This window comes from Hipposideros armiger, unplaced genomic scaffold (genome assembly GCF_001890085.2).
Source record: "Hipposideros armiger isolate ML-2016 unplaced genomic scaffold, ASM189008v1 scaffold_819, whole genome shotgun sequence".
Classification (NCBI taxonomy): domain Eukaryota; kingdom Metazoa; phylum Chordata; class Mammalia; order Chiroptera; family Hipposideridae; genus Hipposideros; species Hipposideros armiger.
The window spans coordinates 201,319-226,997 of NW_017732169.1; the positions used below are offsets into that span (position 1 = coordinate 201,319).

Genomic DNA, 25,679 nt, shown 5'->3' on the forward strand with positions numbered 1-25,679 from the left:
TCACCCCCGTGAGACGTGTGGGGCAAGAGGAATTGACACAAACATGCTGAAGCTCATGTTGCTTCCAGGTGTCGTCATAGTCCTTTGTCTCTGACTCAGGAATCTTGTGTCTCTTATCAGCATCCATGAAACAGTAACAGGCTAATTCGCTTGCCAGTAGGTAAAATCAAATACCAGACCTGAGTATTAAGTGCTTAAGATATTTACATTATTTTTGCTCTTGCTCTTCTTACTCGCTTTTGCCAGGCATTCTGTATAGTATCTGTCAGTTTGGGTCTCGGTAGGTAGCTAAAAAACATCCATTACTGCCATTTGCAAGTTATACTACTGTGCTGTTGGGGGAAACAAAATGAATTAGAAATAAAGGTAACTTCAAAATCATCACTCAATTGAAATTACTTGGCCACTCTAATATCCAGTTCTAAACCAGTGAGGCCATAGTTTCCTGTATATATGCTTTTTGTACAGTTGGGGCAGAGTTTTTATGTAGTTGCAATACGTCAAAAGAGAGTTGCACAAAAATAACTGCGCCTTAGTTCCTGTTACTTAATAGCTGGATGGCTTTGAGAACTCTAAGGTTCAGTTTCCTAATATGTGAAATAGAGAAACTAAATCATGATCCAGTAGTCTCCCGAGGTTGTTGGGGCCATAAAATAAAATAATGTATGTGAATATATAAGGTATTGAGCAAATGAGTTGCTACAATTTAAGACTGTGTTGAATCACAAACGTCCATGTGTCCTAATACTATTATTTTGGGGGTCTATGAAACGAAAGAAGGAAAAAAAACTTGCCCCAAGTCAACACGTGAGTCAGTCCATCACGCTCTCAACCGCCGAACAGATAAAATTCCTAAAAGGATGAAAGGCAAACTGCAACTCCCAGCAGGCATTGCTCCCGAATTGCGTCATATGACCTCAGATCCGGCCCGGCCCGGCCCAGCCCCCGCCCCGCCCCCACGTTCCAGAAACTACATCTCCCAGGAGGCTCTACGGCGCCCAACCGTCCACTTTCCCCCGCCCCCTGCCTCCCCTTTACCTAAGCCGGCAGCTCCTTGGCCCACTCTGGTCCCGCGGTCGGCGGAGCGGGCGCGCGCGCAGGGGGTCGCGCGGCTGCTGAGAAGGGCGAGCGCGCGCCGGGAGGGAGTGGAGGCGTAGGGGGGCGGGGATACGGCTCGTTTGCTCGCAAGATGGCGGACGAGGACGGGGAAGGGATTCACCCCTCAGCCCCTCACAGGAACGGAGGTGGTGGCGGCGGTGGGGGGTCTGGGCTCCACTGCGCCGGGAACGGCGGCGGCGGAGGCGCCGGCCCGCGGGTCGTGCGCATCGTCAAGTCCGAGTCCGGCTACGGCTTCAACGTGCGGGGCCAAGTGAGCGAGGGCGGGCAGCTGCGGAGCATCAACGGGGAGCTGTACGCGCCGCTGCAGCATGTGAGCGCGGTGCTGCCCGGGGGGGCGGCCGATCGTGCCGGGGTGCGCAAGGGGGACCGCATTCTGGAGGTGTGAGTATCGGGGCTGCCCGCCGCCCCACCCCGCCCCATCCCCTCCGCCTGTCTTTGCATCTCCCCTCTCCCCCTGTCACCCCCAGGCCGCACCTTCCCCCCGACCCCGAATGGCCCCGGGGACCCCCGCCCCCTCAGGCCCCGCATCTCCTGGGGGGGGGGAAACCCTTTTTAACTCCCACACCCGGGGTTTCTGCGACTCCCACCTCCCTCCCTGCAACCTCCCGTTTCTGTCCCTGCGCCCCTACCGCCGTGACCCCCGCCCCCATTCCTCCGGCTGCTTTTCTGCCCCTTTGGCATGCTGCTTGCTCCTCGCCGCCCCTCGCTTTGCCATGATGACCCTGCTCTGCTCCTCACTGACAGCATCTCCTCCGAGCCAGCCACTCTGTGTGTGTGTGTGTGTGTGTGTGTGTGTGTGTGTGTGTGTGTGTGTCCTCCCCAAGTTCTCATCGTGGGCATCGTAGTTTCTAGTTCCCCACCACTCCCTCCAGCCCCCGTGGACCGTCCCTCCGGCCCTCTAGCCCGAGTAGGCAAGACCCCTGGTCTGCTCCCACTTTTCTTCCGGAAGCACCAGCCCTCCACGCTGCTCTCCGTTTTCTTTCCTTACTTACCCTCTCCTTATGGGTAAGCACCCGCTATATATTTTTCTGTCCTTCCGCCTGTGCCTTTCCTCCTTCGTTTTTGTAGTCATTCTCCGAGTACACCTTCTTTTCTGACCCTTGCATGCCTTCCATTTATTTATTTTTTAATTTCGGTGGTGCTGGTGGTGGGGTCTCTGATACTGTAGTTCTCTTCCCAGTAGTCCTCGCCCTACACCATGATTTTGAATCTAGCGTCTCCATCACCACATCCCTCCGAGAGCATCCTTGTTCTGACTCCTGCACGTACTCACACTTTTGTTGTAGTCTACAATTACAGCCCCCTTTTGGGTCCTTCACCTCCCCACTTTTTCAGGGCATGCTGTTTCCATTCGCTCTCCTACTCTATCCTCTGGCGATCCCACGCTTGACTTTATCCTGTTCTTTCTCGTCGCCGGGTTGCTTTCCCCTCCTCTTTTTAGGCCCCTTCTGCTGCTGCAACCCATCCTCTTCCCTTCTGCAGCCCCTCCCCCTTTACGCTCCTTCATCCTTCCTTCCCCACTGCGTCCCTTAAAGCTCGCGCAGGATGCTGCCTTGTCTCGCGATTTCTGTGCAGACCTCCTCCACTACTCCGGCCCAGGTGCTACATGTGTGGGGTTTTTGTACGTTGTATTAACATTGATGTAGTGATTGCTGGCTGACTGGTAGGTGGTGTATGCTGGCATTATCTCCAGCGTCGGCAGTCTTCAGTGCTGTGCCTCGCTCCTTCTTACTCTATCTTGTATATTCTTTTTTCACACTTTTGCCCTTTCCCTCGGTGCTTGGATTTGCTCGCACGAAGTCCTTCTCATATTTTTATAAACGTTATTTTAATTATAATTTCCACAACCTTCAGGCGTTCCTCTAGTAAAACATTAGGCTTGCTCAGGACTTCAAAGGGGATAGGGTCGTGAAGGTGTGGGTATAGAGGAGTCCATCCCTTCTTATGTACCTTATGCCCCTGCCCTTCTCCTTGACATTCTTACTCTGTGGTATTCACTGGTTCTATCTCGAAACTCTTGCATCTCAAGAAAGAGTACCTCATCCAAGCAAGTGTTTGGAGCTATTACTGTAACTTTTTCTGTCCTTCCTGTAAATAGATGCTTTTTTCCCTCTGTTAACGTCCTACACACTGTTTCCTAGTATTCTCTAGCAATATAGTCTTAATCTTTTGAGGGTAAGGGCATTGAGATATATGAATAGAATGCAATAGTGACCTTTGTATCTGGGCACCTAATTCTTTTCTTTCTAGATAACTCAAAATCTGTGCCTGGTTGTTTCCTTCCAATAGAAGCTCTTGGAATTGTCATTTTTCTTTCCCTTTGGAAGTTTACTTTGGACCCAGCTGTTTATTTTTAAATTTAAAACTAAAGTATTTAAAATTATAAATTTATCATAAAGCTCTAAATAATTTACTCCTTACAGGAGCTAAAAGAACTAAACTAAAATGATTCTGTAGACGACTACAGCTAAAGTGACTGACCATTTCAAATATATACATATATACACATATATATATACATATATATATGTATATACATATATATATATGTATATACATATATATATATACCAACTAACATAGATGGTGTCTTGTTGCCTTTGTTATGGTTTTTGCAGCAGAGTCCAGATGGGAACTAGATACTCTTTAGAGACCTCGGATGACCCCCTAGGGCAGGTAGAAGGGCTTACCTCAGGCCCAGGTTCCACTAAGTTCATTCCTCCTCCTAGAAAAAAGACATTGCATTTTGGCACATCCTTGGTGGTGAGTAGAGAACTCTGTCTCTTCTAGCAGGCGGGGCAAAAGAACACTCTTAGGTTAGAGAACCTTTCTCTGGAAGATTGTGATGCTCAGACATCCTCCTGGCATAGATTTCTCACCTTCCAACTGTATTTTGATTTCCAAATTCTTTGAAGCTTCTCCGCTGCTACAGTGGAAATCGAGTTGCAACACAGAGCTGAGCTAGTTGGTAAATTCTCTGAGACCTCAACTTCAGTTGACCCTTGAACAATACGGGTTCAAACTGCGTGGGTCCACATATGTGGATTTTTTTCAGTAAATACCTGTACTGTTCTCAGTCCGCGGTTGGGAGTCCACAAATGCGGAGGCCCAGCTGTATGCATTGATCTACACCATTTTCTACAGGGGACTTGAGCATCCTTTGTGGGGGTGGGGGCCTGGAACCAATCCCTGGAGAATACTGAGGAGAAACTTAAATTTTGGGGGAGTCAGAAGTTATATACATGGAGTTTCGACTGCTGGGGAAGGGTCGGTTCCCCGAACCCCCATGTTTAAGTGTCAACTATATAATTTCTTTCTCTTTCCTTGCCTTCTTCCAAAGTCTGCATCCTTTCCTTAGGTTTTCAAGTGAGAGGAGGAAATCAGCAACCAAACAGACATGATTCTTGAGGGATACCTGTGTCTGCCGCTTGTTTTGATCTTAGTTAGGCTGATGATAGTTTTCTAAAGTATTTTTTAGGAACATTTCTCAGAGCTTTTTTCTGTCTCTCAGCTAAGAGCCTTAAGTTAACCTCTCTTGTCCCAGCAAAGCATTGCAAGTTGATGAAGTGCCAAGCAGCATCAGGGTTAGGCATAGGTAGATTATCATTATGTAGATGTAATTTGTATGAAGTCATAGGTAGATGTCTGGACTTTGATAATTGCTGTTGAACTAAGACTAATTTTCGATGCTTTCCTCCAATGCACAATTTATTCCAGTTCTCACATATTGCAGTTATTTGGACAACTGGTAGAGGTGTGAAAGAACAGAGTAACTGAGATTTAAGGGAATGCAAACTTGGGCAAAAGGAAGAGCATCAATTTCTTTTAAAGTCTGTTTACCGAGGCCCCGCCCATCCTCACTGAATCTTGGAACAGCCATTCAAGTAAATTCACTATGGTTCAGTTTGTCCTTTCTCCCTTCAGAACTGACTAGATTCTAACTGCTTTGGGAAAGAGGCATATTGCAGGGCTTGGTACTGGAGTATGAACAAGCCCTCTGGGCTCTACATTTTACTGCAGTTGGAATGTTAGTCCTTCACCTTGTAATTTTCCCCCTTGTAACGTATATCGAGTGTCTTCACTTTGATGTGTATATACCCGGAGGCTAATGAGTGAAGGATGCTTTCAACAAATGGAACCAAAATAAGTATATCTTTGCACTAATTATATAGTATGTGAAGTAACATTTGATTTCAGGTTAATTTTCTTAAGGTTAAAATAGTTCCAAGGGCTCCTGATTGATTTCCTGAGAGATACTCTCGGGAGGGTTTCAGCATGCTGTGGATTTGGATGTGGTACCATCTATAGTTTTTAGGGATTAGGTTTGTCTGTTGGCTAGTTTGTTTTGTCTCTTTGGTATTTGGGTAGTGTGGTCTTTAGTAAGCCTGGACTCCTAAGGTTGGCTCGCATTAAAAGTCATGATCCAGAGTATGTGCCTTCCTCTTTGATAGCTATGGGATAATATGCCCATCAGCTTTCCCTGGTTAAAGTTAAACCATAAGAAAAATGGAAGGCATGTTAAAAAATTTGTTTATTGAGAGTTTTTAAAATTAAATTTATTGGGGTGACATTGGTTAATAACATCATATAAGTTTCAAGTGTACAGTTCTATAATATATCATCTGTGTATTGTGTGTGCTCACCATCCAAAGTATCATTTCCTTCATCACCATATATTTGACTATTGAGAGTTAATTTTAATAACTTACATCTCGTGGGCATCCCTTTTTTTTTTTTTTTTTTGGCTTTATTTTCTGTGAAAGTTTGAAAATGATTGAATAGAAAGAGGTTGGTGCCCCAAGAAGTATTTTTGCGAGTTAAGTGTGAGTCATGTGACACACTGCTAAGCACCTCCAAGTTACTTTCTCAATTGTGGCTGAATTTTATTCTGTTTGGCTCAGATATTCCAGACAGGTTTTGGAAATGGCATTGACATCATAGTTGTTGATCAAAGGAATTTTTATGGCAGTGATTCTCAAGCTTTAGTGAGCATAAGAATCACTGGATAAGCGTGCTTGTTAAAAGTATAGATTCTCAGGCCCACACTTTAAGGGTTATGATTCAGTAGGTCTTGCACGAGGCCTAGAAATCTTTATTTTTTACTCCCTTGCCAAGTGTGGGTAATGCAACTCACATGCCCAACCCTACCTGGAGCGACACTACAGGTGACAGGCCTTGAAGTCTCAGTTCATTTTATCTTTATGGTTCTATTGAGAGTCATGAGCCAAGACTCGTTAGGCTCCTGAGTTCCATTTCTCAGGAAAATAATTTCAGTAGATAATGGACTATTATATCTCATCATCTGCACTTTATTGAATGTTGCTAAGCTGAGGTAATAAAGATGGGTGGTTAAGAGGTAGAACAATAGCAACCATAATCTTTATACCACATAGTAACAATAATCATTGTACCACTTTGCTGTTTGAAGTGTGTGTGTGACAGTTTGCAGTGTTTTCACATTTGCTCTTCACAGCAGCCTTGTGAGGTAGGGAGCATATAAGCCCCTTGAGGTCAGGGACTCCGTCTGTGGTGTTCGCCAGCAAGATGTCTAGGGGTTCATAGACGGTATTACTCAATGCAAACTTGCTGAGTGAATGTATTAGTACGGTCTCTATTTCATCAGAGAGGAAGCTGGGTGTTGCACTAACTAGCATTAACCAGAATTAAACGCAGGTTTTTGGATTCTAAATCCAGAGTATTTTCCATTGTTTATTTTTTTTTTAAGCTATTGTTGACTGCTAATAGTCAACTATTCTTGACTGAACGGTTGCTGAAAATTCAGTCACACCCCTGTAAACTTGGATAGCAGTGTTGTGAAATGTAGCTGTCCTATGTCTGCATGTACCCTGTCTCTTGTTCCACTGGGTGGGTGAGAGGGGAACCAAAGCAGTCATCCTGTGTCCTTGTTTGTTGCTACCTTTGGTTTTTGGTGAGGAGAGCATGACAATCATAATTGCAACCTAAATCAATGCTGTTAATTCCACAGGTGGTTGAGGTGGCAAACAGATAAAACTAAATTTGATACTAGCATTATCGTCCCCTGGGAACTCACTTCCACCACATGACTGTGACCAGGACAGGAAAGTTTGTCTGCATCATATAAATTATTGTGAAGAACTGTTCTCTTTCCATCCTCACCGACTCGTTTGTTTCAGGTGAGGGTTTGCCACCATGCTCTCACGGGTAATTATTTTTTAAGATAAGTCCCTTTGGGAATAATTCTTATGATCTGGTAGATAAGCAGAGACTCAGTTGACAAGCAAACATAATTTATGATCACTGCACAGTGCTTTGGGAGCGTGATCTGTGGTGAGTTCATTCGTTAGGTAATGATATTACACCAAGGATATTGTGGTTTAGGGTAGAGCTAGTTGGGGTCATTCTGTTATCAGCTGTATAGATGATTTCCACGCTTCACTGGGCAATCCAGTAGAAGCCTGTGTATGCGTGGTACAGTTCTCACCCCAGATTTGAAAAAAAGTATTAGGCAATGTTAAAATATTTTTTTAATTGCAACTCAGAGTAAGAGGTACATTTTATATTACAACCCAATATAAATACAAAAAAACACCTGAAGCAAGTTTTACAAAACTATATAATTACTGGTATATCCGGCACTGTGGTATATTTTAGTGTGTTCAGTGTTTTGTATTGTTTTGTTGTTTTGAATGCTGATGTTGGCCCACTACGTTCATTTCACGACTCATTAGGTTGTGATCCACTGTTTGAAAATCAATGAGGTAGGGCATCACTTTTCTGATGTTGGCCCACTAATATCATCTCATGTTCAGTCTGGTTCCACAGTGAAGCACAAACTGTGTGTCAAGTCCTGTCGGGCTTGTGGAGTCTCCCTGTCCCTGCACCCCTGCCCTTGAGAAGCTGCCACTGCAGTGGGGAAGGTACATGTAACAATTCACTGTGTGCAAAGCAAAGTGAAGTAAAGGAGGGAAGCGAAAAACTATGGGTGTTTAGAGGGAAGAGAAGATTGGCGGGTAGATAGGTCTTAGAGGGTTTTTCAGCTGTGATTGAAGGACAAGTACAATTTCAGTAGGCAGAGCAGGGGGGAGGATTGTATAGGCTGAGGAAACTGAAGATGTGGAAAGTTCTTAGAATAACTAAAAGGAATCTAAGATTGCTGTTCGTCTATGAACAATTGTGCCTGAAGTTAGATCAAAAAGAGCTTTGAATGCAGTGCTAAGAAGTTTGGATTTTATTCTGTTTTCGAGGTCAGAATACAGCCGTATGTGCATCAATTACCCAGAACTCCCTGTGAAAATTTAGTTTATATTTAATTATTTACCCGAAGAGGTCGAATAACTTTCCAAGGCCGAAGAGGACAATCACTATTAGAATTAGAAGAATTTCAGAGCATCTAGTCTCTTGGGCCGGCTTGTACTATATAAAGAAGGGGACCAAGGACAACTGAGCTCTAACACCCAGAGCTGCAAACAGCTGCTGAGGAACTGGCTGCTTCATTTGTGTTACCTCACAGCCCCATCCAGCGTCTCAAATACCCGTTTCTCTTTCTCTTCTGTGTGAGATGCCTGTATTTGCTGGTGTGTTTGCAGTCTGATCCTTGTGTGCTGTGGGCCCCTGGTGCTCTGCCTGACCTGTGAGGTTCTGAGGTAACCACGGTTCAGGCGGCCCCTCTGATTGGAAGGTGCCTCCTTTCATTTAAATATTTTATTTGGGCACGCAGCTTGTTGTTGGGAGTGGTGGAGACTGAAGACAGACAGGGAGCTTAATATATTGGATCGTCGTAAAAGTCATGACGTATTTTTTCTGTTTTTCATTGCAAAAATGCGTCATGACTTTTCCGACAGTAGTACTAAGATTGATTACCTGTTGTCTACCTTCAAAACCAAAATTCATACACAGACACTTCCAATAAGTTTAAGAATTGGTGGTGACCACCAAGTATTGGGTTGTTGGAAAAGTCATGACGCATTTTTGCAACGAAAACCGTAGAAAAAAAACATCATGACTTTTTCGACAACCCAACACGTTTTTGCTTTTTCTCGGTGATGCCAGAGGTTACTAGAGTAATCGGTTTCGCAGTATTGTATTAGTCAAACGCTATTTAGCACATGGATAGTCTCTCTTATTTATTATGGCTCCCTGCTAACTAAATAAGATTCTCGTAGCATTTGAGGAACTACACCTATCTGCAAGGTATCAACGTTGCAGAGTAAGCAACTATTTTTGAGTACCCTTATGTGTACTTACCTTCAAGGAACTTCCATTGTTACGAAGATGCCTTTTAAACAGTGATTTGTTTTTGCTTGAGCTATGGGAAACTGCACGTACTTGTGTCAGACCTCAGCGAAGGCCGGAATGACAGACCTATGTGTTCTGTGGACTTAACACAAGTCATTAATTTACTTCTCTCTGGAGAAGCAGGGAGCGTTGCAGGGAGTCAGCTGCTCGTGTAGAGCATCTGGCAGCTGTGTTGGAGTGGCTGATGACACTCACCGAACTATTCAGGGTGATTCACCAGGAAGTTGTCCTCCGCCCCTCCCCAGCACTGCAGTACTTTTATATCTATGCGTCTGTCTAGTTCTGGTTGTGTTTATTTAGTATGTTTTAAAAATTGGGAGATTGAGTAACTTAGTATCTGGAGACCTTGGAAAATGTGATGACCTCTGTGAAAGTTTGGGAAACTTCTGCCACTTCTTTTGCTCACCAGTTTAATATAAAATTTGTGATTTGTAATCAGTGTAATTTGTCTATTGAATATACCATGCAGGTCACTTAATTATTTTTACCCAATATTATGGTCATTTTGATTCTAGTAGAGTTAGAAAACTACTTTTGGGTCTGTTTTTTCAGGCTATGTAACCTGCATGTACTTGGAAATGGCAGTTAGTTTCCCTACCTGATGTTTTGAATCCAAGGAAATGTGACACTAAAGTTTCCCTTTATGAGTTATGTGCTGGTAGATTTTTCTAGATTTCCCTAGCCTTTATTCCCAGTTGTCCTTTATGTTGCTGATTCAGAAAAGGTCTTACTGTACCTTTCTTCTTGTTCAATAAATTGAAATAAACTACAGCTTACAGTAAGTAGTCTGTGTTCACCTTGCAAAGGAAATTGTCCACATTTAACTTGGATTAAAAGATGGTATTTGATTGCCAAAAAGCCATATCCCTTCAAAAGTATATCTCTTGTTATTAATTTTAAGGTTGTCTTTCATAGATGAAGGCATTTTTTTAAAAATTGGGGAATTGGGGGGATGGGAACAGGGCTGGGGAATTGGGGGAAGAGAAACAGACAAGTTGCTGCCGTTTTGTTCTTCAGTCTAGTTGTGGAGGACGTTGCTTCACTGGCCCAAGTTGGCACCATCATTGCTCTCTTCCCGGGCGAGGCAGATCAGTCGCCGGCTTCTGGATGGCCGCTCACTGCGGCTGCTAGCCGCTCACGCTGGCTGCTGGCTACATACGGTAGCCCATGGCAACCCACTGCCACAGGGGCTGCAGCCTACACCATCGCCAGCGACTCACGGCAGCCCAGCTCCAGGTTGAGCTGTTGTTCAGCATCATAGCTGTGGAGGGCAGTGTCACTGGCCCTCCTATGTGGGATCCGAACCGGGGCCCTCTGGTGTCCCAAGCCAGTTCTTAACCATCGTGCCACTCGGCCAGCCCTAAGGAGCCATTCTTTTAACTGCATTATGTAGTAATTCAGAAATAGTGAACTAGAACTTTAAAAAATTGATTTCCTTCTTTGGTAATTTACCTGACTTGCAAACTAAGGTTGTTGATAAAGCAAGTAGATTTTATTCTTTAACTTTCATTGTACACAGTATATCAAGTTAAAAACATTTGGAGTTGCATTTAAATTGGCCATGTAGGTAGTGGTTCAGAATGTAGTAGATCTCAAAGCCTGAGTTAGTGTAAGGCAACGATTGAGGACTGATTGCTGGTGAGTGAGGGGGTCCTCAGAAATAGTGTAAATAGGAGGGAAGTGAGGAAAGACGTTAGGGAAACTGTTACGGCTGTTGGCAACTTTCTTACTCATATCTAACATTTATTATCCCATAGTGTGAAGAAGTAACCCGTTTTCACTTCCAGCGTTGCATTTGAATAGAATCAGAGTTATGTGCTGATCAAGTTTTTAAAGACAAAAATTGAAAACCAGAAAATCCTATCAAAACAAAATCAGTGTATACTTTTATAGTTTTAGTACCAGAACTTTCTTGAAGACCTTATTGGTAATTTTTTAGCCTCTATCGTGTGAGGAAGCCCATTGTGCTTAATGTTTTTCATACAAAGTTTGGTGCATTTAGTTTTCACAATATGAAGCAGTATAATTACAATAGATTATTCCCAGAATTCACGTGAAGTAAAGACTTGCTTTTTAAATGTCAATATGTGCATTTCTTATTCTCCTTTACCTCATTTTGCTATCCTCGGAATCAATGTTATATTTAAAAATTAATAAAAACAATTTACTTTTCAATATGTTTGAATAAAAGAAAACAGCCTCACTTTCAAATTGGTTCCATAATTAAATGCTATATTTTATACTCTTAAGCATTATTTCTACTGCTTCCCATAATAGAAAGCAAAGTGATCACTAATACTAAAACTAAAGTTAGCTTTTCAAAACCAAAGTTTGAAAAATGTAGAGCTTGCATAATATTTTTAGTGTTTCCCTGTAAACAGTGAAACCAGTGTAAAAGTTAAGAATAAGGGGTGAAATTACAGAAGTGCATGAAGGAAAACCGTTAGTGTGTTTGTGTGCTTGCCTTAATAGGTTTTTCGTTTATTCCGGGAAAATCTTTAATGAGTGCTTAGTACGTGACAAACACGGGTTTAGATGCTGGGGGTAGAGAGCTGAATGACATGTAGTCCTTGCCCTGAGGAAATTATGGTTTGGTGGGGGATCTGGCAGATTACCAGACAGTTTTAATACTGGAGTATACAGGGAGGGTAAGAAAATAAAGATGGCACCCAAATCCATTTAGAGCAATTCCTCCAAGTCCCTGGAAGTACTGTTCTGCCCTTAGTCACCTAAACTAGTAAATGTAAGTGCCCAGGGACTGTGTGCCTCTTAACAGGAGCCTCCCAGACACAAAATGTACTACAGTTAAGAGGGCCATGTAGTTTATTGCTCAAACCAAGAGACGTCTGAAAACGCAAGGGCCCAGTCATTATGCCAGGACCACGGGTGTGTGCTGGCAGCCCAGGACACAGGTTTACAACCTTAATCATTTTAATGTGGGAGGCTGTTTTAAAATTTAAGACTGGCATTTTGTGTTCTATCAGGAGGGAAATGAACAAGTTTTTTATTCTTGGTGACAAGTGGTTACATTGGCTTTACAGGTAATTATCAGGTAAACAAATGAACTTTTTTCTGAATAGCGCGATTATAATTTTGTATTTATTTAAAAAACACCTTAAACCCTTAACCCTTATTATACTTTTTTCCTGAATGACAGACATGATTCATTTTGTTCAGAAATAAATCCACCTGTGAAGATGATATTTGTAAACTGCCTTGGAAGTGGGTTGGAGGAATCTATTCCTCCTTCCAGAGTAATAAACCCTTGTTACTTCTGACTGGAGCCGCTAAGGTTGCAAGACAGATGAGCTTTATTTGTACGTTTCCTGCCTCAGGCAGCATTCTTTGTCAGCAGAACCCTCAGCCACTGGTAAAATGTCCCAGTGATGGTAAGAGTTTATTTGACAAATTATTTATTCTTTTTTTTCCCCTCTTTGGGAATTCCAGATGCTAATTGATACATTTTAGAGCTTCTCATCCCTGCTAGAGCCATACTTTATTGTTATGAATACTCTCTTTTGCCCAGTGTTAAATTTCTGGTTGTAGGTGCTTTAAAATATTGGTATAAATACTGAATTTTGCTTTGATACTTTGAAAAAGCACTAAAGGATTGTGAACTTGGGCTGGAAATCATTTAATTTGGTCCACATTGTAGTTGACACTTGTTTCCCCCTCATTCTCTAAAGATGAGGCTTAGAATAAGATGAGGTTTTTTTGGTTTGTTTTTATTTTTGGCTATAGTTGGAGTCAAGACCCTTTTATATTCGCTTTTCCTAGTAAAGAATAGTCTGTCAGAATTATTGCATTACATGACAGTGGCCTTAAACATCTGAAGACAAAGCAAACTGATTGTAATTTCGAGACCCTATAACTTTAATGTGGTTCCTTCCTTCCTTCCTTCCTTCCTTCCTTCCTTCCTTCCTTCCTTCCTTCCTTCCTTTTTAATTTTAGTGGGGAACAGCCATGGTCATTGGTTACCCATTGTTTTCATGCTACAATGGCATAATTGACTCTTTTAAGGAGGGCGCAGCTCACAGTGGCCCATGCCGGGGATTGAACAAGCAACTTTGGTATTATCAGCACCATGTTCTAACCAACTGAGCTAACCGTTCACCCCCTGATGTGCTAGTTTTCTGCTGACTTGTATTTAGCAGTTATTCAGGCTGGAAAATGGTTCCATTAAGTCATAACTAAAGAGAAGCCAGATAGTGTTTTGGGGTTTTTTTATTGGTAGGCAGGGGAAGAAACAGGGATAAATGACTGTTAGTGAAGTTATTTTATAGATTAGCTTCCTAAATGAGAATAAAATACTATTTAACTGTCTGAAGCTTTAACTGATTTGAAGATTTCAGATCTTGGTTCAATTTTTATGGCAGAAAATGGAATAGCTTACCCCATCTTGTTTTGAATTATTTACCAAAGAATCGTGATAGAGTACTAGCCTTCTGATCAGGAATTTTTGTGTTTGACAACAGGTAGATCTACTTTGATATACAGAGGGTGCCAATGTACACACATTTTAAGAAAGGGAAAAACTGTATGAAAATTGTAATAATATATACCGATAACAAAAGATGAATACACGTCACGTTTGACTTCTGCAGTTTCAAGAGATGCTTCAAGTGTTTACCATCAGTGTCCAGATACTTCTGATTATGGCGAACTACTGCTTGAGCAACATTGACCAACCAAAGTGTCCACTTGTGTACATTTTTTGGCACCCCCGGTATATGTATATGTGTGTGTGTATGTATACATATGTATGTATGTAGATAGATAGATAGGTATTATATCTAAATATATATATATATGAGATTTCATTCTTAATTTTTAAAATTCATTAACTTTTTAAATAGGCTTTTCTCTTTTTAGAGTAGTTTTAGGTTCACAGAAAAATCGAGTGGCAGGTACACAGGTTTCCCATGTACATCCCGCCCCCACGTGCATAGCCTCCCCCATGATCAGCATTCCCCACCAGAGGGGTACATTTATTACCTTGCTGAACCTGCATTGACACATCATTGTCACCCAGAGTCCCTAGTTTACATTAGGGCTCATTGTTGGTGGTGTATATTCTATGGGTTTGGATAAATTTATGACATGTATATTTGAGTTTCTTCCTGTATTTTCATGGCTGATAGCACATTTCTTTCTAGTGTTGAGTAGTATCCCATTGTCCGGATGGACCCCAGTTCATTTATCCATTCCTCCAATGAAGGGCATCTTGGTTGCTTCCAAGTTTTGGCAACTATGAATAAAGCTGCTGTAAACATCTGTGTTTAGGTTTTTGTGTGGCCATAAATTTTCAGCTCCTTTGGTGTAATACCAAGGAGCACAATTTCTGGATCAGGTGGTAAGAGTTTGTTAGTTTCTTAAGAAACTTCAAAACTCTCTTCCAAAGTGGTTGTACTATTTTGCATCCCCACCAGCAGTGAGAGAGAGTTCCTGTGAACCCATATTCTTGCCAGCAGTGGGTGGTGTCCATATTCTGGATTTTGGCTGTCCTAATAGGTGTGCAGTGGTGAAAAATCCATTTTTTAAATTATAAAAGTAATATAAATATGTTAGAGAAAATTTGGAGACTAAGGAAAAGAAAAAACAAATACCCATCATCTTATCCTAAAATAAACTACTTTGGTGTTTTGGCTGCCTTTTATTTATGCATTTTTTATGAAGTTGAAATCACTGTTATATATAATTTGTAATTAATTTTTAAAGTTAATAGACTTTATTTTCTAGAACAGTTTTAGGTTTACAAAAAAATTGAACAGATAGTATAGAGTTCCCATAAATCCCTCTCCCACCCCATGGTACACAGTTTCTTCTTACATTTGTTACAGTTCATGAACCAATGTTGACACCTTCTTATCAACTAAAGCCCATAGTTTATTTGGATTTCCTTATTTTTTTACCTAATGTCTTTCTGTCCCAGGATCCCCTCCAGGAGACCATGTTACCCTGAGGTGCCATGCCTCCTGAGGCCTCCTCTTGACTATGGCAGCTACTCAGTCTTTCCATGCTTTTGATGACCTTGACAGTTTTGAGGAATACTGGTCAGATATATTACAGGATGCCTGACTATTGGGCTTTGGTTTTGTTTTCATGATTAGATTGGGGTTTGGGTTTTTCCGGGAGGAAGGTCACAGAGGTAAAGTACCATTTTCATCAGTTCATATCAAGGGTACATACTATCATCATGATTTATGGCTGTTAATATTGACCTTGATCATCTGGCTGAAGTCGTGTTTGTCAGGTTTCTCCACTGTAAAGTGATTCTCCTTATCCCCTCTCCCCTCATGTTGTGCCCATTGTATGAGTCGCTGTGTGCCTACCCTTAAGGAGTGGGGAGTTACGCTCCCCCTTTTACGGTGTAGTATCTACGAGCGCGTATAATTTGTTTGGCATTCTGCACAGAAGAATGTCTCTTCTCCCCTGTGTATTAATCTATTCAGTCATTTATTTATATTAGCATGGGCTCGTGGATATTTATTTTACACTTTAGGTTATCTAATCTGGTACTACTCCTTGATTTTGTTGCTGCAGTTCTAGCTTTGGCCGCTGGTAGCTCTTTCAATTGGCTCTTGTGCCTTTTTGCCGTATCCCCATCAGTATGTGCTTTGGTTTTGAGCATTTCCTTACTTTCTGGCACTACAAAATGGTCCAGGCTCCTCTTGTGTATTTCCTGCCCGCTCCTAGAATCAGCCATTTCTCAAAGGGCCCTGATCCTTTTACTGGAGATGGTATTTGAAACCCAGTGTGGTCATTGCTACTAGGGTGTAGCTTTTTTCTGGCCCTCTCCGCTGACAGAGTAAAGAAATATGTATGTTATATTAACCCCTGTTTATATGTATATCTAGAAATATTTCTATATGTAGCCATCTGTATCAGTATTAAGTTAAACGTGACTTCTTACCGATGTCTGTGGCTTTACTCCATAACCATGGATTGTTTTGACCCCCACCCCTTGCTGATCTGTACATTCCCACCCTAACAGTGAGAAACTGGGCTCCCCACACGCTCCATTCATTGACTGAATTGTTCAATCTCAGTGTGCATGGATGGCACTATCAGAACCGTTCATGTGTGCCCATGGGAAACAACTGTAAGACTGGAATACAGTGCTTACCGGCAGCCCTTTTGCCTTTAGTCATACAGAACTCATTCACTTCCAGTTACCTAGGTCTGCGCCTTTCCCCAATTCCCATCAATGAGGTCATTTGAAATACATTTGAAATAGAGTTAAATTCTCTTCTCACAGTCTGGGGTTCCCCAAACCACTAACTGATTTTTAAAATTTGCATCCATTAAGGCTTGCTCGATGTGTTGTAAAGCTCTATAGGTTTTGACAAATGCGTCATGTAATGTTCCAGTGTCATACAGAATAGTTCCACTGCCCAGAGAATCCCCTCTGCTTCACTTATCCTTCCTCCCTCCAAGCCCCCGGCCACACGCTGATCTTTGCTTTTCTGGAATGTTGTATAATTGTCAGATTGGCTTCTTTCCCTTAGCAATATGCATTGAAGCCTCGCTCCCCCATGTCTTTTCGTGGCTTGATAGCTCATTTATTTTTATGGCCGAATAATATTCCATTGTCTGGATGGACCACAGTTTGTTTATGCAGCCACTTATAAAGGACATCTTGGTTGCTTTCAGTTTGGGGCGATTATGAATAAAGCTGGTATAAACATCCTATGTGCAGGTTTTTGTATGAATATGTTTTCAGCTCAATTGGGTAAATATCTAGGAGGGTGATTGCTGGATCTCACGGTAAGACGATGTTTAGCTTTTTAAGAAACTGTCAAACTGTCTCCAAAGTGCCAACAGTGAATGAAATGAGTTGCTGTTGTTTCACATCCTCACAGCATTTGATATTGTCAGTTTTTTATTTATTTAACCATTCAAATAGGTATGCAGTAGTATCTTGTTTTAATTTGCATTCTCTAATGAATGATATTGTGTAACTTTTCATGTACTTATTTGCCATCTGAATACCTTCTTTGGTGAGGTGTCTGTTCAGATCTTTTGTCCATTTTTTAATTGGGTTATTTGTTTTCTTATTGTTGAATTTTAAGGGTTCTTCATATATTTTGGATACAAGTCCTTTATCAGAAATGTGTATTCTGAGTATTTTCTCCCAGTCCGTGGCTTGTTTTTTCATTCTTTTAACAGTGTCTTTTGCAGAGCAGAAATTTTTAATTTTAACAAAATTCAAGTTAGCCATTTTTTCTTTCATGGATCGTGTTTTTGTCATTTGTACCTAAAATCTCACTGCCATTCCCAACCTCATCTAGATTTTTCTCCTATGTTATTTTTTAGAAGTTGCATTTTTATAATCCACTTTTTGCCATAACATCGGTCGAAACATATTTCTAGATTATTTTATTCTGCATATGCATATTTACATCTTTAAACAATTGCTTTATAGTTAATCAGATTGTTGTGCTGTAATTTTCTTGAGCATTCATCTCCTATTGTTGACTTTTTTATAAGAACAGAATTTGGAAACAGCCTAAAGAATGATGAATATGTTTGCGCCTCACCTTTTCTGAGTTTCAGATTCTTTCTTTTATTCTTTCAAATATGTGCGAGCAGCCTGCACACGCTGTAATGCTCTTGCCCTCCTGGGGCTCGCATTTTGCTGATTTCTTTAGAATAAACTCTCAGCCACGCCATTGTGAGCTGAAAGAATATGAACATTTTCATGACTGTAGATGCACATTGCCAGTGAAATTGCTTTCCAAAAGGAAAGATTTTTCCTTTTTATATGGTCATCATCTCATTTTTCATATGATATACGTCAACTTTAAAAGTAATTGGGATAATAATGCTATGCTTCTTAAATTATTGACCAGATTTGCTGTTCATTAGAAAAGGCTCAAACATTTTGGAAACATTTGGCCATTTACTTTCTTTAGTTGTGTTTCTCTTGTCCTATCAATAAAGTGTTCTAAAATGTAAGATGCAAAATATTATTTCTGAAGCAAAATTCCAAAATGTTCTTGATATTTAGTCATCCAGAATAGTATTTTGTGCAAACACATTCAAGCTTCCCTTCCTTTGACTATGCTCATTGCTTATGCATGTCTTAATCTTTTATCTCAAGTTTAAGGGCAAAGTATAGCATGATTGCTAAGACAGTTAGCCAATAAAAATATTCTCTGACTTGGTTGTTTGCCTAAGTAAGATAGCAAGGCAGAGTTAGATGCAAAGGAGCCAACCTAAGCCAGTCCGATGATTTACAGGTAACTGCAAAATTAGAAAGGGCCTAGCCTCATATTTCAGTAGAGTGGTTCCTTGATTTTGTACTTTAGTGCCTGGTATAGTTGTACCCCCCCAACTGGGCAACGAACCAGTGAAAAGTCAGAGGAAGTGTCTCTTTTCTGATGTGTTTGGGTCTGTCTCTTTTTCTCCAACTTGTGAGGTCTTCACCAAATTACCAAGAAAATATATTGTAGAGAAGGTAGGGAGTTTGTTTAAAAAGCTTTGTGGAATTGAAAAGATACAACGGCTATGTTAAATTTTTTAAATTACTATTGAAGATTTTTAAATAGTTCCAGTCACCCTAACTTAACTATTTTCATACTTTGCATGTTGTGCCTTACTTATGGGCAAAAATATTTTCTATGCTCATAATCACAATGGACAATATTTGTATATTTTAAATGCAAAAAACCTCAAACAAACAACTTGCAGTCCATCTTTGTTTTTTGCATTTAACATACTCTAAGGACTTTTCCACGTTTGTATATAGTCTTCATAAATATTTTTAAGGAATTGTGTAGTCCATTTGTTTGATGTACCTTAATGTCCTTAAGGGTTTCCCTAATGCTAGATATTTGGCTGGACACATTCTTTTGCAAGTACTTTGTCAGAAGAAAATTTTTTATAGCCTTGAATGCTAAAAATCTAACAAGGAATCTAGGTCTCAACAAAATCTGAATTGTATTTGTAATATAATGGTATTAATCCAAAGTTTAGTGAATTGACTTTTGTCTCACACATGAGGGCTTTAATAAGCTTTTACTCTCTGGCTTAACTTTGTAATTGTCTGTGGCTGATGTTCTTAACTACAGTAGGTTTGAAATGTGCCCTTTTGTTTATGGAAGAGCAGGACAAGAAGCCAAAGCAGTAGTAGGGTAAAAACTAGCCCTGGCTTAATTTTCTCTTCATTACTCCACGAAATAGGCTTGTAAGACTTGGAAGTATTGAAGGTTTATCAGTTTTCCATGAAGATGCGGGAGGTGAAGGAAAAAGGATGTGTTCTATCCATGAAACAGTTTCATGCTGCAGTTATGTGTCGTGTGGGATCTTCATGAGAGCTTGTTCATAAGAGCAGGAAAAAAATGTAAGGCAATCTAAAAGTAGAATGGGGTTATGTGTCATGCTGATGGACTGCTCGTTCATATTTATAAATGAGGACATATAATCACTTTTAAATCAACTTTATTGAGGCTTAATTTACATACAGTCAAATACACACATTTTAAGCCTAGAGTTTAAGTTTAGACAAAAGTCTAGACCATTTAACCATCATCTCAATCAAGATACGGCACACTTTCATCACTTCAGAAAGCCTCCTTGTGTTCCTTTGCATTCAGTACTCACCCCACCCCCGTCCCCCAAAGACAACTGCTGATCCAATTTGATTTCTACCATTATAGTTTTGCCTATTCTGGAACTTCACATAAATGGAGTCAAATCAATCAGACTGCTCTGTTTCACTTCTTTTACTCAGTGTTTTTGAGATTCATCCATGTGGTCAGTATCAGAGGTTGGTCCTTTTTATTGCTGAGTAATATTCCATTGCATGAATGTGCCACAGTTTGTTCAGGTGTGGGACTTTTGATACACATTTGGCTGTTTTCCATTTGGGACCATTATGACTAAAGCTTCAATGAACATTCAGCTACAGTTGTTTGTGGGGACATGTTTTGCATTTCTCTTGGGCTAGTAGATCATGTAGTAAATGTTTGTTGACCGTTATAAGAACTTGCCAGATTGCTTTTGTTTTGTGCTCCCATCAGCAATGTGTGAGAATTCCCGTTCTTCCACATCCTTGGCAGACTTGCTGTCGTCACTGTTTTTTATTTGAACTGTTCTTATGGACATGTAGCTGTTGTGTTTTCATCCACAAAACTGAAAAGTATATCTTCTTGTTTGCAGTTATAGGAATTCATTGTCTATTTTTTACAGGCTGCCTTTGAGGGACTAATTACCCTTTAGTTACTTTATTGTAAATCACAGGGGGTCAGAATAATATTCTCCTCACCACATTGCATGGCTCCTTCCTGTGGGACATAGAGTGATTGGCTGTGTCTATTTCCACCCATATTTAGTTTCATTATATATAGCTTCCTTCACAAGCACTACACAAAAACAAATCCTGACTATTTAGAGCTTTTTCCTGCTTCTGGGAGTGTTTATATTAGCTTTACAGTTTCCTCAGTTGGCTAACTTTAGTTGAATAAAAGTCTTATCTAAAAAGCCACATCCATTAGCTAGCCAAAGGCTTTTTGGATGGGCCAAATTTTGGTTTCATGTAAAAACTGAGAATTTTATTGAAATTATGAAGTGTGTCTTTACAGTGCTGAAGACACAAAGTAAATTGGGTATCATCCAGTTGCCTAAGGAAATAAAATTTTGTTGGATTGTTGGAGTTTTTGGTAGCCTTTTTTTCCCTTACATTTTATTATGAAAGTTTTTGAACATGCAGAAAAGTTGAGAGAATTGCACAGTGAATACCTGCATACCTACCACCTAGATTCTATAATTAACGTTTTGCTGTATTTGTTTAATCACATATCTGTTGAAACATTTTTGATAGTCTGTCTTGTGATCCCCATTATCATTGGCTGAGAGCTCAGTGATTTATTTTCAAATGAATTCCAACTAGATTATGTTGCAGAGAGAAGAAAGGTGAGGGAAAAAAGGGTTAGGAGGTCAAGATACTACTGACCAGCTTGCAAAACTGATCGAAATCCTATCACACGAGTTAGCTACCATTTATTGAGTGGTTACCATGTTCTAGAGCTTTATCTCATGTTAGCTGTAAGTATTATTAGCCCTATTTTATGGATTGGGAAATCGAGGGTTAGTGAGATTGAATAATTTACCCCATGTCTTACCTGTTAAATGGCGCCCTTGGTATTCAAACCCAAGTCTCTCTGACTCCAAAACCCATGCTTTGAACCAGAAGTCCGTACTGCTGAAAATTCCCTTTATTGCAGAATTCATAGTTTGTCTTCATTTATGTTTTCGGAATTGTGCAGATTGGGCCACACCTAATTTGAGCCTGGGATAGTAGCATTCTTGGGGAAAAGCTTATCATATAAATAGTTTTATGACTGTCAAGGCCTCTTTAATTCTAGAGGAGGGAGGGCTCTTTTTGAAATCAGACATCCTGGGGTTTTTACTGACCTCATTTCATTACCTGAAGAATGAAGGAATTTTCAGCTTTGTATTAAATTGTGGGATGTATAGCATTCCTTCTGTAGCTGGACCAAATAAATACTAGCGAGTGTGTTTAGGATGTGACAGTGGTAGTTCTTTCCTGCCCTTTTTTTGAAAGAGGTTTTTGGGATGATAGCCAAGTCGCGAAGCTTCTTACTAATAAAGAAGTGAAACCTACATGAACGCCCTTCTTCCCCGCTGGCCCTCGCAGGAAGCCTGTCTCTGGTTCCTCTGATGGCCTTCAGGGCCTGTTTCTGTGAGTGACCCAGGGAGCAGTGCCTTTTGACTTGAAAGCTAAATGGGTGCAGGGGCCTTGAAAGCAGTAATTCTGAACCTTTCTAGCGATTACACATTCCTTTTGGAAGCCGATGAAAGCTGTGAACCCTCTCCCCAGGAAACAAAATGCATACATACATGCACACAAATACAGTTTTACATACACATTTTCTAGGTGTTCACTGGCTCCCAAGTCTATCTACAGAGTAAACGTCCTTTAACAGAAAAAAATTAGGCAGCTGAAAAGTAAGATTTGAGCATCAGTTCTTAAACGGTTTTCACAAATATGCACCTCATAAAACTGTACTAATATAAAATATCTTGTTTTAGGTTCCAGGATATTTTGTTCCGTCTCAAAGGGTTAGTGGTTCCCACTTTGTTTAAAAAAAAAAAAAAACTAACAAGGATATTCGCGAGTTAGCTAAGATCTTAAGGATAGAGGAAATGCTCTGTATTGATTTCTAACTTGCTTGTTGGATTTTATTTCTTCTACCGGCAAAGCATTTTCTCAGAACTACTAATAAGGCCAAAGATTTAGATGAAATCCTTTGCCACTACCCAGCATTAGGTTTCCATTTCTTCTTTAACCAAAGTCTCTTCATAACCATCAGGCACATAGCTCTTTTTTCCTTTGGATACCTTCAAATGCGAGTGTGCGGGCACCACTCCTGGCAAGTTACATTTTATTACGTTCATCCTCACAAAAACTCTCTTAGGGACTTATTATTGGCCCCATTTTACAGATGTGGTCGGCAGCACTAAAAAAGGTTAAATAACTCGATCCAGACTAATTCTGGTACTAACAGGCAGATTTGAACCTGTGTAAGCCTGGCTCCAAAGCCCATTTTCTTCTTTTATCATCCTGCTCTGTTATCAAAGAGGTGACCATTTTTTCCTGGTCACTGATCTGACCTGATCAGAATTTTAAAAGCCCCAGTTCCCATCTGTGGAAGGGGCTCTTGATTTTCTTCTACAGCTAGCCAGTTGTGGAATTACTGAGTGTGAGTGTGCGTGTGTGTGTGTGTGTGTGTGTGTTAGACTTTAGGTTGGGACATGTCAAGAGTGCTGAATTTGCTAACTAGATTATTAAACCCAAAACGAGGAGAGGCTTGCGGGGTGATCTCCTGCCTGTTCTGTTTATATAAATGGATGTTTCAGATACCAGACTCTGACAGAGACAATTCCAGTGACTGAAAAGTTGGTGGTGGAAGGTTTGTTACTAAACTTAGCATTATTTTCAGGAAGGAAAAACCCTAATGGTTTGGAACAGGACCGAAGAAGAGTTTAACCCTAAAGGGTAGTTAAGATTTTATCAAATCGACTGCAGGCCAGGTGTGTACCTCCGAGCCCGCTGGGGCCAGCCCTGGTGGGAACCTCTGGGTCAGCTGCCCGGTGGTTTTGCTGAGGCAGCAGGCTGGCTCAGCATTCTGTGAAGGTGGTTCGCTTGGCGGAGTGAGTTTTAGGAGACTCAGCATCTTTCTTGACAAAATTATTGTTCTTCCAAACCTTGTACTTTTCCTACACAGTGAAACAGGAAAGAGAATGAGTAGGTTGAGGTACTATCTAGCCTTAGATGTACCTTTTTTCAGTGTGAACAGATTACACAGAGCAGGAAAGGAGTGGATAGAATTCTAAGAGAGATGAATGGAAATGATTGGGAGCCCAAAGGAAGTTGGGTCAGGTAATGAAATTCTAGAGAGGTCTTCTCGTTGCCTTTTAAAAAACTGAGGGATAGAAGAAACTAGTATGTATGGAGATATGTACCATTTAACTCCCAAGGAGACGAAACTTGGTATAAAGAAAAATTAAGTTGACTAATTTGATATGGGGAGAAATCAGACATAAATGTAAAAGAATTAAGTTATGTTTTTTGAGACCTTACAAATTCAGGGGATGCATTTTGTGAAAAATTCCTTTTAGCAGGATTTCCAGGAGGTTTAAAAAGGACAGTTCAGACAGATGGCAGGGTTATTGGAAGCCACTTGCACTGCATTTTATACGTGCTTGCTCAGGGCGAGGAGATTGGACCCTCAGCTTCGTTCGCCTCCTTCCCACGTGTTTTCCTGAAGCTGTGTGTGGGATTCTAGCATAGAGGAAGGGTAGGTCCGCTCACCTGTTTCCATTCTTTCCCCGCCGTAAGTTTGCAAACACCTTTGGACACTCTGATCTGTAAAAACCTAAACAGCTTTTCTGGAACCAAACTCATCCTTTGATTTTATGGTTCATTCTGCGTGCCACTGGAGTGGGGGCAGGAGGGTGGAGCTACAAGGTATTTGGACCCTTCTGGTTTATGGGATTGTCTTTTTCCCTTTTTCCCCTTAGGAACGGCGTGAATGTTGAGGGGGCGACACACAAGCAGGTGGTGGACCTGATCCGAGCAGGCGAGAAGGAATTGATCTTGACAGTGTTATCTGTGCCTCCTCATGAGGCAGATAACCTAGATCCCAGTGACGACTCGTTGGGACAATCATTTTATGATTACACAGAAAAGCAAGCAGTGCCCATATCGGTCCCCACATACAAACATGTGGAGCAGAATGGTGAGAAGTTTGTGGTGAGTGTCAGCCCAACTCCATCCTCACACATCTAGCTTTTGTTTCCCCCGACCTTCATGTGTATGATGTGAATTAGAGCGTTAGAGTCAATGACGGCCACGTACGTGGGTCTGCCACCAGGAAGGTGGGTTCGCACGTAAATGAAAGACACTGAACTTGATTTATTGCAGGGCGAATGATGGTAATGAAGAGTCCTATTTCTGCTTAAGTGTGATTCTATTTTATTCCAGATAGTTTTAAGTTTGCATTCAGGCCCATTGTGAACGTGTGTGCGTTTGTTTTGTTTGTTTGGTTTAGTTTTGTTTGTTTGTTCCTGTACTGGTTGTCATAGCTTGTTGCTAATGGCAGTCTCTCACTGTTGATTCCGTAGGACTGTGGAGCAAGTTTAACCTTAAATGGTGGTGTCTTCCAAAACATTTGGGTCACACAGTGTGTCCATGTCAGAACCTACGAGTGCCCTGGACTCCTCCCCACATCTTGTTCTTTTTCATGTTCTTTGCAGATCACCATCTGAATGGTTAACTCTGGTTTTCCCCAGGCTCCTAACTATATTCTGAATGCAGTTCACGTGAGCTATTTTATACATTTCCATTCTGCTGCTGTTGCAGATGTGCAGGAAAGCCCATCTTGAATTTTGGGTGATACGTGCCAGCCCCTTTCCTGAGTGCCTTTGTTTATTCTTCAGCACCTAATTGCCACTGGTAGCCCAGTCTACTAAGTTTTCCTCTTAGTTGCAATATGCTTTATTTGCCTTCGATTATTTGGGGTATGTTGACATAATGAGAAACTCATTATTCTTTGTTAAAAAACGCAGTGGATTCTGTTAGATACTGGCCAACAGACTACACATGTGTAAAGCTGACCTGCCAGCTGAAGTTGCAGCCTCTGAAACTGAGATTGGTCCCCTGTATAACAATGACCCATAGACATTTACGGTAAATTCGTTGTAGTAAGAAGATGAGAAAAGCAAGCAAGGAAGCCAAAAAAGTTCCAGAAGGATCA

General features: G+C 41.0%; 1 protein-coding gene across 2 annotated transcripts in view; it reads left to right on the forward strand.

Moving 5' to 3' along the window:
- Positions 1–1,013: 1,013 nt before the first annotated feature.
- SNX27 (sorting nexin 27) overlaps positions 1,014–25,679 on the forward strand; it is a 67,245-nt gene continuing 42,579 nt past the window's right edge. The window contains exons 1-2 of one of the 2 annotated variants that reach the window (XM_019628969.1): positions 1,014–1,500; positions 24,445–24,676. In XM_019628969.1, coding sequence (XP_019484514.1) covers positions 1,190–1,500; positions 24,445–24,676 — 543 coding nt within the window. In that variant the 5' untranslated portion in view covers positions 1,014–1,189. The remainder of the gene's footprint in view (positions 1,501–24,444; positions 24,677–25,679) is intronic. The other variant, XM_019628970.1, reaches the window with a different exon arrangement.